At 45.8% G+C, this 13,294-nt stretch overlaps 1 protein-coding gene, 1 long non-coding RNA gene and 1 pseudogene across 2 annotated transcripts; 1 reads left to right on the top strand and 2 right to left on the bottom strand.

The window, feature by feature from the left end:
- The first annotated feature begins 2,611 nt into the window (after positions 1–2,611).
- LOC120064716 (prepro-urotensin II-beta-like) lies at positions 2,612–3,495 on the top strand. The gene is made up of 4 exons (XM_039015338.1): positions 2,612–2,717; positions 2,807–2,896; positions 3,186–3,229; positions 3,388–3,495. The coding sequence occupies exons 1-4, from the start codon at positions 2,612–2,614 to the stop codon at positions 3,493–3,495; spliced, it is 348 nt and encodes a 115-aa protein (XP_038871266.1).
- Positions 3,496–4,336: 841 nt separating this feature from the next.
- Positions 4,337–5,457, bottom strand: LOC120065148. Its single transcript, XR_005478646.1, has 2 exons — positions 5,086–5,457; positions 4,337–4,959 (listed from the first exon to the last, which is right to left on the bottom strand). It is a non-coding gene; the product is annotated as an uncharacterized LOC120065148 (long non-coding RNA).
- A 202-nt stretch (positions 5,458–5,659) lies between these two features.
- On the bottom strand, positions 5,660–10,460 carry LOC120064717 (annotated as a pseudogene).
- Between the last annotated feature and the right edge of the window lie 2,834 nt (positions 10,461–13,294).

Consider the following 13,294-nt stretch of genomic DNA (forward strand, 5'->3'; position numbering starts at 1 on the left):
CCCCAGGAAGAGTAGGTGCTGCCTTGACAGGAACTAATGGACCCCAGGAAGAGTAGGTGCTGCCTTGGCAAGAACTAATGGGGATCCATAATAAATATGAATACAAATAAATCATCAAACCAATTTTAAGATTCATACAGATTTGACTGGTGCACGTAGCACATCTATCACAATATTAACAAGATACAGGAGAAAAATAGATGTTCTTTATTCAGAATTCCCTTCAGTGTTTAACTGAGTGTTTTGCTTTAGGAGAAACTGAGTGTAAATTTACCATGGCAGATACTTGTATGAATGACTCCCCTTTATAGCTGCTGTAGCAGTCAGTGACGCACTCTGGGTTCCATGGCCAATGAAGTGATCGTGTTTCTGTCTAACAAGGTGAGATATTCTGCCTTTAAATCCCAACCCATTTACTAGAGATGCAGCCCTGCCGGTGGTATGCGATGCATAAATGTATATACACACATGCACACAAACACACATCAATTAGAGGTTACAGGAGACGTGGCACGGAAGTGCTCTGCGGAGTGGAGATGGTCTGAGCTGTGAATCACACACATGATTTACTGAAGCCTCTGAGGTGACAATGAGAGAGGGTGGGGGGTGAGTGGGGGGGGGGAAATAGAAAGAGGGAAATGGAATGAGAGGTAGAGCTACAACCATCTAAAAGGAAGCGATTCCCAAACCTTCCATAACAAAGCCATCACCTACAGAGAGATGAACCTGGAGAAGAGTCCCCTAAGCAAGCTGGTCCTGGGGCTCTGTTCACAAACACACCCCACAGAGCCCCAGGACAGCAGCACAATTAGACCCAAGCAAATCATGAGAAAACAAAAAGATAATTACTTGACACATTGGAAAGAATTAACAAAAAAAACAGAGCAAACTAGAATGGTATTTGGCCCTAAACAGAGAGTACACAGTGGCAGAATACCTGACCACAGTGACTGACCCACATTTAAGGAAAGCTTTGACTATGCACAGACTCAGTGAGCATAGCCTTGCTATTGAGAAAGGCCGCCGTAGGCAGTCACGGCTCTCAAGAGAAGACAGGCTATGTGCACACTGCCCACAAAATGAGGTGGAAACTGAGCTGCACTTCCTAACCTCCTGCCCAATGTATGACCATATTAGAGACACATATTTCCCTCAGATTACACAGATCCACAAAGAATTCGAAAACAAACCCAATTTTGATAAACTCCCATATCTACTGGGTGAAATTCCACAGTGTGCCGTCACAGCAGCAAGATTTGTGACCTGTTGCCACAAGTAAAGGGCAACCAGTGAAGAACAAACACCATTGTAAATACAACCCATATTTATGCTTATTTATTTTCCCTTGTGTACTTTAACCATTTGTACATTGTTACAACACTGTATATATACATAATATGACATTTGTAATGTCTTTATTGTTTTGAAACTTATGTATGTGTAATGTTTACTGTTAATTTTTATTGTTTATTTCACTTTTGTATATTATCTACCTCACTTGCTTTGGCAATGTTAACACATGTTTCCCATGCCAATAAAGCCCCTTGAATTGAATTGGTAGAGGAAGAGTGAGAGGTGACAAAAGAACAGGCTAATGCACAGGCACATGACTATGGTATAGATCAGGAAGTCCTAATCCTGGTTCTGGGGACTTAGGTTGAGAGGGAGAGAGGCCTGGAACAGGCTATCTGTGTGTGTTTTGGTTTAGCCATCCTTGTGGGGATCAAGGCCAGTAAAACAAGGAAGATTCAGACAAGTGGGGACATTTTGAGGGTTAGGTTTATGGTTACAATTAGGATTAGGGTTAGAATTAGGGTTTGGGGTTAAGGTTAGGATTAGGGTTAGAATTAGGGTTTGGGGTTAGGGAAAATAGGATTTTGAATGATAATTAATTGTTTGGTCCATACAATGATTGTAAAACAAACGAGTGTGTGAACGGGGAAGTAAATTCAGGGGCCATTTTGGGGCGTGAACCAGCAGTGGCAGTCACCGATGGACACTCACACCAACACATATACACTCAGTGTACACTAACACATACACTCACACCTGCGCTGTGCAGATTTATTAGGGTGGCATCAGGACAAGCTGGTTAAATGTGTCACCCCTGACGCACGCTATGCCAAAAGAGGGAAGGAGAGAGGTAGATAGTGAAAAAGAAAGATGGAAATGAGAGGGAGAGAGGTTGGTTTATTGGGCCTCCCTGTCAGCCTCACCGACAGTACGGGGCAATATTTACAACTCAGGGCCGAAATAGTGGAGATGGATTGAGAGAAGATAGGAGAGAGGGAAGGCGGGAGGTATATAAGGCAGGGTATGGATCCAGAGCAGAGCACCTGATTGAGACCTGCAGGGATCCACAGAGAAAGAGAGAGAAAGAGAGAAAGAAGAAAAAGTAGCTACGTAGCATAGAAACGGCATCCTCTACAGTTGGTTCTGACACAGTGTTGCCACAGTGTTGCTTCAAACACAACAGACAAATATAGCTACAGACTCTGTGTTGCAGTACAGACGGCTGGGAAACAGCTACCGGCAGACACCTGTAGGACAGTACAGACAGTAGACAGTACTACAGACAGTTTGGAGGCAGTACAGACGGTCCAGTACAGACATGCAGTGTAAGCGTTTCCTTTCGTGTGTTCTGCTGCTTACCGCCGCCGGACCCCTCCTCACACACCCCGTCTCACACTCTAACGAGATGTCCTACACCGGAACAGGTGAGTGACACAAACATGCAAGCACACACACACACGTTATATCATGTTGTATATATGTCATGTTAAGTCCCGTTATGTCATGTTTATAGCGTCTGTAGAGGAGGACCAGGTGGTGAGTCCAGAGGAGCTGGTCCTTTCTGACCACACCTACAGATTCCACAGTGCACCTGGCCGTGGCAGTGAGTGACATTGAGTGTTTGTGTGTCAGTTTGTACATCAGAAGAGAGAGCGGGTCTATGGTGTCAGCCTTGTGTAAGTGTACGATGTGAGCAGCACGATGTGAGGGTGGGTCTGATGGTCTTCTCTAAATGTGTGAGTCTGTATATGAGAGAGATACAGAGAATGTAAACATATACCTAACCAGGTCTTTGTTTCCACTCTAAATGTGTGAGTCTGTATATGAGAGAGAGACAGAGAATGGTAAACATATACCTAACCAGGTCTTTGTTTCCACTCGTCTCTGTACAGATCTAAGATCAGCAGTGTTCAGCCCAGACCAGGCCGTGAGAGAGGTGAGAGATCAGTCCATCCAAAACAAACTAGCAATCTCATTGAACACAGGCACCTTTCACATACTAAGCATTCAGCAAAGTATCAAAGCTCTCCTCAACTCTCGTTCCTTTCACTTACTCTCTCTACTACTTAATTTCTTTCTCTCGCTCTCTCTCAGGTGCTGTTGGAAACACCAGCTCTGAGCCCTCAACCTCGTTTCCTGGGCAGCAGAAGAGAGTACAGAAAGAGAACCACTACAGAGTGCTTCTGGAAGTACTGTGTCTAGGAGTGACACACACGATACATAGTATGTATTTATTCTGTTGTGTTCAGGCACAGCTCAGGTGTACATAGTGAAATAGTGAATATGAGTAATAAACATGACTGTGTAGTGTTGTATGTACAATAATGAATAAAACAGTATGTTTGGAGATCAGCTTGTGTTGATTGTGCTTCAGTGACAAATCTCTTGAGAACTCAGTGTCAGGACTGTGTACTGTATGTGATTGTGTGTTGATAGACGACCAGATAGAGACCTAGAGACTGTTGGACTAAAAGCTACCTTTGAAAGAAGATTAGCTAGGAAAGGTTACCAAAATAAAGACATCTGACATTTACTCCTGAGGTGCTGACTTGCTGCACCCTCGACAACTACTGTGATTATTATTATTTGACCCTGCTGGTCATTTATGAACATTTGAACATCTTGGCCATGTTCTGTTATAATCTCCACCCGGCACAGCCAGAAGAGGACTGGCCACCCCTCATAGCCTGGTTCCTCTCTAGGTTTCTTCCTAGGTTTTGGCCTTTCTAGGGAGTTTTTCCTAGCCACCGTGCTTCTACACCTGCATTGCTTGCTGTTTGGGGTTTTAGGCTGGGTTTCTGTACAGCACTTTGAGATATCAGCTAATGTAAGAAGGGCTATATAAAAAAAGTCAATTGTTGTCATCCTTTTTATGTAGTCATTTCAAGTTGTCACAAAAACTCCCTCAATTATACATTATACATACAGTATACAGTTTTTTTCTTCTAAAATACATTGTTCTGTACCAAAAAAAATGTACAAAACCTAGACAAACAGGACACTTATGGACATGAGCGCATAGAGAAGACACACACACCAAACATACAAAAGACACCAACATCAAGCCTTTATAACATTTCATTCAATAAAGTGAGCCTGGCTGTGGTTGCAGCTTGTTGAGGTTAGGACAAGGAGTACCAGGGAACCTTTGGAATCGTAGAGACACAATAAACAACAATCACAAAAATAGAAATTGAAAGGAGCAGAAGCGGTGGAACGTCATGGCAACTGTTCATTCTAGGTCCAGGTCCACAACTGTGCCTTCTGGAGTCCCTGTGCTGGTCCATGGATCCAGGGAACAGCCCAGACGCTGTACTGCAGTTCAACACCCCGTCACTGTCTGTATCATACTGAGGGTTTCTGTGTCCCTAACATCACCCCGTATCTCACAGTGTGTGTCCATACACATGTCACTCCTACACAACATAAGGCCCTTCTGCTTGTCAGATCCATTTGCTCGCTAGACAAAAATGCAGAGTTCATTTGTAGTGGGAGTCGGCTTAGGGCTGTAACTGTCCATACAATCACTCTGCCAGTATCACCCAGAGTGTGTGTCCATAACATCAGTAGATTTCAGTCTGTGTTTTTGATATCTCCCAGTGGTATCGGGCCATCCAGGTTCTAAACAGCCTGCAGAACAGACTCCCAAATTAATATACACAGGGTCTATAATGAGAGAGAGGGAGGGACAGAGAGAGAGAGTACAAATGATCCATTGGAATCCAACAAAATCTGTCAGAAGTGATCCAATTGGGGTCCAGAGACCAGCCAATAAGAATACCCGTCTCTCACCTGCCAGAAAGTGCCAATCAGAATGCTCCATTCCTCTGTGCCCTCCGGCCCAATACAGCCTCTGATGCAGCTGTTCAGATCTGTGTATGTGTGTTAATCTGTGTCTGAAGATTCTAGGGCAGCTTTTCCCAAACTCAGTCCTGGGGACACCAACATTCGTTTTTCAAAGTTCATCCAATGGTTTCTTGCACAGAGATTTCAAGATCCTCTGTCCAACTTTCATCACTCACTCTCCTGTCGGATTTATCTATACTTATGCACAATCGCAAAATTGATTTATTTAGAATTATAAACTGGGTGGTTTGAGCCCTGAAAGCTGATTAGTTGAAAATTGTGGTATATCAGACAGTGTACCACAGGTATGACAATTACTTTTTACTGTTCTAATTAAGTTGGTAAGCAGTATATAATAGCAATAAGGTACCTCAGGGGTTTGTGGTATATGGCCAATATACCAAGGCTAAGGGATGTGTCCTAACAACAGTCCTCAGCCGTGGTATATTGGCCATATACCACACCTCCTAAGGCTTAATTGTTTAATCATAGCAGTCAAAAAAGGTTAAATCAACATCCATTGATGGAAAATGATCAGGAGAGTTTAATAAGGGCAAATTATCTTTTATCTTGCGACATATTCTTAAACTCACAAGAATTAATCCTTTGTTGGAAAACCAAATTTTGCTTCTTAACTTACATAGTTAGAAATTACATTGATATTCCTGCTTAATTTGCTTGATAGCATTAAGGAAAATGGGTTTATTGGATAAATGTGGCAACTCTTGCTGCGGCCAAAAATATTTGGGCTGGTTTTCAGGCCTTAGAAATTTCAGCTTGACCTGGCAACCCGGGTTTTGGTTTTTGCCCTAGCACTACACAGCTGATTCAAATAATCAAAGTTTGATGATTAGTTGATTATTTGAATCATCTGTGTAGTGCTAGGGCAAAAACACTGTTCTAGGGCACTGAGAGAAAGCCTCTCTGAGCTCCTAGTAATTGGTCAGTAGAGATATTTGGTGGGCGGAGTTAAGGGTCCCGGCTTGGCAGGTTTGCATTTCCTAGATGGGGTGTCAGGGGCGGGACTAGAATCCTGCTGAGGGCATTCAAAGGGGACGAGCTCTCTGGATCCTGTGGGTGAATCCCTGTTCTTGCACTACAGTTCACACAGCCCTGAGAGACAGAGAGAGAGAGAGAGAAACACACACACACAGAGAGAGAGAGAGAGAGACAGAGAGAGACACACAGACAGAGAGAGAGCGAGAGAGTTAGCATGCACCTAAATCTATGTGTCTGTGTGTGTATGTGTGTATGTGAGCCCTCCCCACCTGTGTGTCTATCATCTGAGGGACTGTGTGTTGTTGGATCCAGGGGTGGACTTCAGCCAGCTCCTCTCTCTGTTCCTGGGTGAACCAGGGCTGTAGAGGCTGCAGCAGACGTAGCTTCTCCTTGACCTCAGCCAGCACCTCTGCCTGGTCCCTGCAGGGTAACTAGCATGTCAGTACGCTAGGAGGGTAGTCATACCGGCTGTCTGGGTTCTAGAGCATTTGTTCTAATATTAAGTTCTAGTGTTCCACTCAAGAGCAGAGCTCTAATAATAGGTTCTAGTGTTCCATTCTAGAGCAGAGCTCTAATAATAGGTTCTAGTGTTCCATTCTAGAGCAGGGCTCTATCTAATAATAGGTTCTAGTGTTCCATTCTAGAGCAGGGCTCTAATAATAGGTTCTAGTGTTCCACTCTAGAGCAGGGCTCTAATAATAGGTTCTAGTGTCCCACTCTAGAGCAGGGCTCTAATAATAGGTTCTAGTGTTCCATTCTAGAGCAGAGCTCTAATAATAGGTTCTAGTGTTCCATTCTAGAGCAGGGCTCTATCTAATAATAGGTTCTAGTGTTCCATTCTAGAGCAGGGCTCTAATAATAGGTTCTAGTGTTCCACTCTAGAGCAGGGCTCTAATAATAGGTTCTAGTGTCCCACTCTAGAGCAGGGCTCTAATAATAGGTTCTAGTGTTCCACTCTAGAGCAGGGTTCTAATAATAGGTTCTAGTGTTCCACTCTAGAGCAGGGCTCTAATAGGTTCTAGTGTTCCATTCTAGAGCAGGGCTCTAATAATAGGTTCTAGTGTTCCACTCTAGAGCAGGGCTCTACTAATAGGTTCTAGTGTTCCACTCTAGAGCAGGGCTCTAATAATAGGTTCTAGTGTTCCATTCTAGAGCAGGGCTCTAATAATAGGTTCTAGTGTCCCACTCTAGAGCAGGGCTCTAATAATAGGTTCTAGTGTTCCACTCTAGAGCAGGGTTCTAATAATAGGTTCTAGTGTTCCACTCTAGAGCAGGGCTCTAATAGGTTCTAGTGTTCCATTCTAGAGCAGGGCTCTAATAATAGGTTCTAGTGTTCCACTCTAGAGCAGGGCTCTAATAATAGGTTCTAGTGTTCCACTCTAGAGCAGGGCTCTAATAATTGATTCTAGTGTTCCACTCTAGAGCAGGGCTCTAATAGGTTCTAGTGTTCCATTCTAGAGCAGGGCTCTAATAATAGGTTCTAGTGTTCCACTCTAGAGCAGGGCTCTAATAATTGATTCTAGTGTTCCACTCTAGAGCAGGGCTCTACTAATAGGTTCTAGTGTTCCACTCTAGAGCAGGGCTCTAATAATAGGTTCTAGTGTTCCACTCTAGAGCAGGGCTCTAATAATAGGTTCTAGTGTCCCACTCTAGAGCAGGGCTCTAATAATAGGTTCTAATAATAGGTTCTAGTGTTCCACTCTAGAGCAGGGCTCTAATAGGTTCTAGTGTTCCATTCTAGAGCAGGGCTCTAATAATAGGTTCTAGTGTTCCACTCTAGAGCAGGGCTCTAATAATAGGTTCTAGTGTTCCACTCTAGAGCAGGGCTCTAATAATAGGTTGTAGTGTTCCATTCTAGAGCAGCGCTCTAATAATAGGTTCTAGCGTTACGTTCTAGAGCTGGGTACTAATATTAGGTGCTAGCGTTACATTCTAGAGCTGGGTACTAATATTAGGTGCTAGCGTTACATTCTAGAGCTGGGTACTAATATTAGGTTCTAGCGTTACGTTCTAGAGCTGGGTACTAATATTAGGTGCTAGCGTTACATTCTAGAGCAGGGTTCTATAGAGTAGAGTTTGGGTTCTAGCATTGGATTCTAGAGTGCTTGAGTTGTGGTACCTGGGATGGATCTGGTAGGTCATCTTCACAGGTTCTGGCATGTGCTGGATCATGCGCCACAGGGAGTTCTCGACACGCATGTTGAAGGCGTGAGTTGTGCGTGATCCTGCTGGGCCTCTTGGTTCTTGCTGGCTTTACGAGACGTGTCTGACGAGTCGTTACTGGCAAAGTACTTACTGCTGTTACTGCTTCCTGGGGGATGGTGAGAGAACACTGGGCATCAGCACTCTAAGGGGATGTGTGTGTGTGTGTGTTTGTGCTGTACCAGTGTGTATCTATGCATACCTGTGTGTGAGGTGGATGCTCCGTTGGAGCCAGAGCTTAGAGAGCCAGCCACTCCAAAGCCAGACACAGAGGCGTTAGAGCCGGTACCTAACCTGCCATCCTCCTGCAATAGCAGGTCCAACAGCTCACTTGACGTAGCCTGGGCGTGCGTCATGGTTACCTGATTCACAGGGTGCATCAATCTGATGAGGGAGAGTGGCATGAATAGTTGTGTTACCACCTACTGTTTTGTAACAGTGTTCCCTTGAATGTTAAATCTGAAAAAAAAGATGAAGTCTGGTCTCTCCTTCATGACCACTGATTGGTGAAATAAAGGTTTTTAACTTTCCACTGCTTTCACCTTCTGCTGGATTGTCAAATCAGCAGTGAAGAGGAAAGGGAAAGGAGACAGGAAGAGCCAAGTCTCCAAATGAGAAACACACAGGGTAAAAGGTGAGAGGTCAGAGTTGACTCACCCCCTTGGTGTGCGCGTCGTGCAGGCTCTCGGCACGGGCGTGTGTGCGTCCAGTGCTGCTCTGACTCTCGCTGGGTTTGGGCCTCCTGCAGCAGGTTGAGTTGCAGTGCAGAACTGGAGCGAGAGTTGGAGAACAGAGCCGGGGGCCCAGCCACCTCCTCCCCCACTGAGGAGCTCGGTCTGGGGGAGCAGTATAGCTGGCCTGGTGGCGTCTGGGGCTGGGAACTAGGCTGAGGCTGGGCGAAGGGGCCTAGACCAGGGCCGAAGCCTGACATGATAAAGGGGGCCTGGGGTAGCAGAGAGGGTGTGGTGGGGTGGTACATGGTGGGGTCGCCTGGAGGGTAGGAGGGGTAGTTGGTAGGGTAGCCTGAAGGGTAAGTTGGGTAGAATCACAGCCATCATTGGAGCCATGTAAGGGTTCAACCCCTGGGATGGGGCCATGGGCTGTATGTTGTGGAAGCCCTGAATGTTCTGGATCTGAATGGACTGAAAGTTCTGTCTGGGAATGTTGGACTGGATGGACTGCACCTGGACAGACTGCATAGACTGGGGTCTGCATGTTCTGAATGGACTGCATAAACTGAAAGTTATGCGGGAGGTTCTGCTGAACATTCTGTTGTAGGTTCTCCTGAAAGTTCTGTGGGTTTGAGTTTGGGTTCTGGTCTGGTTGAAGCACCATGGGGCCCACCCATGCCTGCTGCTGTTTCCCCACTTGGTCCACCCCTGGCTGGCTTCTCAGCATAGTGAAGTAGGGGGTCTGGAGGGTACCCATGGGGGCTTGTGGAGGGGATATAGGAGGGTGGGGCAGCCCAAACTGGGGAAGGGGGTTAGAGGATTCAGAGGAGGGCCAGGCGGAGTAGGGGCGGGGGAGGGCAAGAGGGGGCTCGGGTGGAGAGGCGTAGCTGTCAGACGAAGTTTTGGGTTTGGGATGCTTGTGTTTATTAGGCTTCCCTGTCCGAGTGCGGTTCAACACGGCTGCAGTCACCGGTTGCATCACGTAGTCACCTGAAGGGAGGGAGGAGAGAGAACAGTAGAATAGTAATCACAAATACAGCACATCTATCTGGAAGAAAACCTCATCATCCTAACAAAGCAATGCCACAGGCCTCCAGCTTGGTGGTTGACACAAGTCACCCTGCTCCATAGCATGTGTGATAACAGTCCTCTACACACACACTGGCCTGGGTGTTGAGGGTGAACCCCGGAACTGTTGTCTTGCTGTAGATAGGAGCTATAGGGACTGTGGAGGATGCGATCCACATACTCCTGCGCCTCCTTCTGAGTGTGAGCTGAAAGGACCTCCTTGGTCAGACCCACCAATTGCAGCTCCTTGGCAGAAGAGCTAGGGGTGGGGCTAGGGGCAGCGCGAGCAGGAGTGGGGGCAGCGCGAGCAGGAGTGGGGTCAGCAGGCTTGCTGCCCATTGGTGCATCCTCTAAGACTGTCACCTCTGGAGGGCAGGGCATAAAGAAGATATATTTTTTGTTTGTTTTGTCATTACAAATAAAAGGGTAGAATATGATTGTGTGTCCGTACCTGACGCTGGCTGGGGAACATGCACTATAGTGCTGCTGTAGGAGCACTAGCTGGTGACTGACACTACACTCATAGCCTTTGTAGACAGAGCGATGTCTGTGAGAGGAGCTCTCACCATAGCTGCTGCTGTAGAGCCCACTGACACCTGATTGTCCAGCACCACAACTACACATACAGACAGACAAAACATCAGAAAGCTGTGTGTGTGTGTGTGTGTGTGTGTGTGTGTGTGTGTGTGTGTGTGTGTGTGTGTGTGTGTGTGTGTGTGTGTGTGTGTGTGTGTGTGTGTGTGTGTGTGTGTGTGTGTGTGTGTGTGTGTGTGTGTGTGTGTGTATATATATATTTCCATCAGAGATGGTCTGAGCTGTGTGTGTTTGTGTAACTCACCGTCGGAGCTGGCCTGGGCAGTGTGTGGGTCAGTGGTGGGTGTGTCATCCTCTGAGGTAGAGGAGGAGGAGGAAGATGTGCCGATGGAGCGAGACTTGCTCTTACGCTTCAAGTGTGGACCACAGCCCTCCAGATACCTACAAACACACACTTTATTCGGATCCTCACTGAAACATTGATTGCAGATAAAATACATGTACCATCACAGTGACACCGTCACCCTCTGCTGTCAGTCAGAGGATCCACCCACCTGATGATGCTGTCCACGGAGTTGATCTGCTGATGGGACGGAATGTGCGCTTGCTTCCTGGTCTCCTCATGCCCTCTGACCTCAGCCCTGGTGTGGGGGAAGGGCGCTGTGTGACATCACAAAGGGGTCAAAGGTAAGCCAGAATTTAACTACTGAACAGCTAGATGATTAATTGATTAGCTAAATGAGGTGTGTTAGTGCTAGGCTGGTACAACAGCCTGCACAGCCTTTGGTTCCCCAGGACCAGTATTGGTAACTGTTGGATCAGGGTCTGAGCATTATCGTACCTGTGGCAGATTTCCCAAAGGGGGTGAGTATGTGGCTGGATTCCAAGTATGCCTGTTGGCCCCAACTCTTCACATCAGCACAGATCTGCTGCATGGTCATACACACACCACACAAATCGAAAGAGTCATGATTTTACTAGTTTCTCGTTCACCATCGGCATACAGGGAGCTTATTGAACCTGCCATTTGTGACTGACTTGTAAAAATGTGATTTAAAACAATGTACATTTGTTGATTTTTTTGGCATACAAATACGTTTATTTCTTGAAACATTTGAAACGAGCTCCAGTTGTGGCCCCAACCAGGCTAGATCGTGAACGACTCTTGGCGGAATGCATTGCTTGACAGCCGTGAGGGTGATAAGCATTTAACCCTTTACAGTCGTGGGAATTGGCCTCTAGGGATAGGGCTAAATTGAAATGTTACTTACAGAAGGAATATGAAAATGCATAACCATGGTAGCAATTAAAAGGGAACAGTTTGGAGATAATGGGGAAATTGTTAGACTAAATGTGAGTACACAACAGTTCACCTGACAACACTGAATCCAAACATTACACCGTTGCCATTATGTGCATTACACATTTACTCTACTGTTACTGCATTTGTTGATAACGAAATCTGAAAATACTCTGAGTACATTCATTAACATGATAAGAATAATCCTGGAAAATGTTGGGAAGGTGCAACAAAAGAGAAACAAATGACAAGGGTCTGAGTGAGAGGACTAACTGGTGTCTTCAAGTGGCCACACACCTCCCCATAGTGTGCACACTTCCTACGTCATTTCAATGCACTTTTATGACTCAAAGAAGAGTCTTCAACTATTAGGTACCTTTTTTAGCTCTCCGTTGAGGAACTGAAGCAAGCACACTTCTAGCTGTTTAGTTTGGAACACAATTCTGAATCCATGCCATCACACAATTACTGTTGCTGTTTCATGCAATCCAAAAACGGCCCATTATAAATCGCAATCTGGGTCATGTGGGCATCATATGAAAGCTTGTTCTATTGCCAACATGACTAGCTAAGTCATAAAATACGATCTTACAGCGGTCGGCTTTCACAAGGTAACTCAGAGAAACAGAGTCATGCATTCAGGTGCGTGTGCCGGGGCAAATTTTCTTCACATAGACAAACATAGGCTCATTCTGTTCAGAACAACCCAGGGTATAACGCCATGTCATCTTCTAACTGTACATCAAACATAGTGATCATAAACGTTGACACTGTATATGACGTCAGTTTTATGATTTTGGCTTGCTTTTATGACAACAAAGCGATATTTACTATAAACCTCAACGTTTCATCTTTAAAAATACATAGAGTCATCTTAATTTACAGCATTTCCCTCACTCAGACAACAAAACATTTGCAAAAGTTGCTCAGGGATGGGGGTAACTTCCTGTCGCGCGCGGTGCTCAAGTTCAGAACGTGTCAGTCAAAACCCATACAGCACTGTGAAGCGCAGATCCAGAGCTCTGATGTCATGTATAGCATGTTACTGTACAGCCACTACTCGCTTATTAGTGCCCAAATCTGCCAGTTTCAACCCGTATACTGGTACGAGTGCAATGGGCTGAGAGTGCAATGGGCTGAGAGTGCAATGGGCTGAGAGTTCAATGGGCTGAGAGTGCAATGGGCTGAGAGTGCAATGGGCTGAGAGTGCAATGGGCTGAGAGTTCAATGGGCTGAGAGTGCAATGGGCTGAGAGTGAAATGGGCTGAGAGTGAAATGGGCTGAGAGTGAAATGGGCTGAGAGTGAAATGGGCTGAGAGTGAAATGGGCTGAGAGTGCAATGGGCTGAGAGTGCAATGGGCTGAGAGTGCAATGGGCTGAG

The sequence above is a fragment of the Salvelinus namaycush genome, chromosome 20 (assembly GCF_016432855.1).
Source record: "Salvelinus namaycush isolate Seneca chromosome 20, SaNama_1.0, whole genome shotgun sequence".
In the NCBI taxonomy this organism is placed as follows: domain Eukaryota; kingdom Metazoa; phylum Chordata; class Actinopteri; order Salmoniformes; family Salmonidae; genus Salvelinus; species Salvelinus namaycush.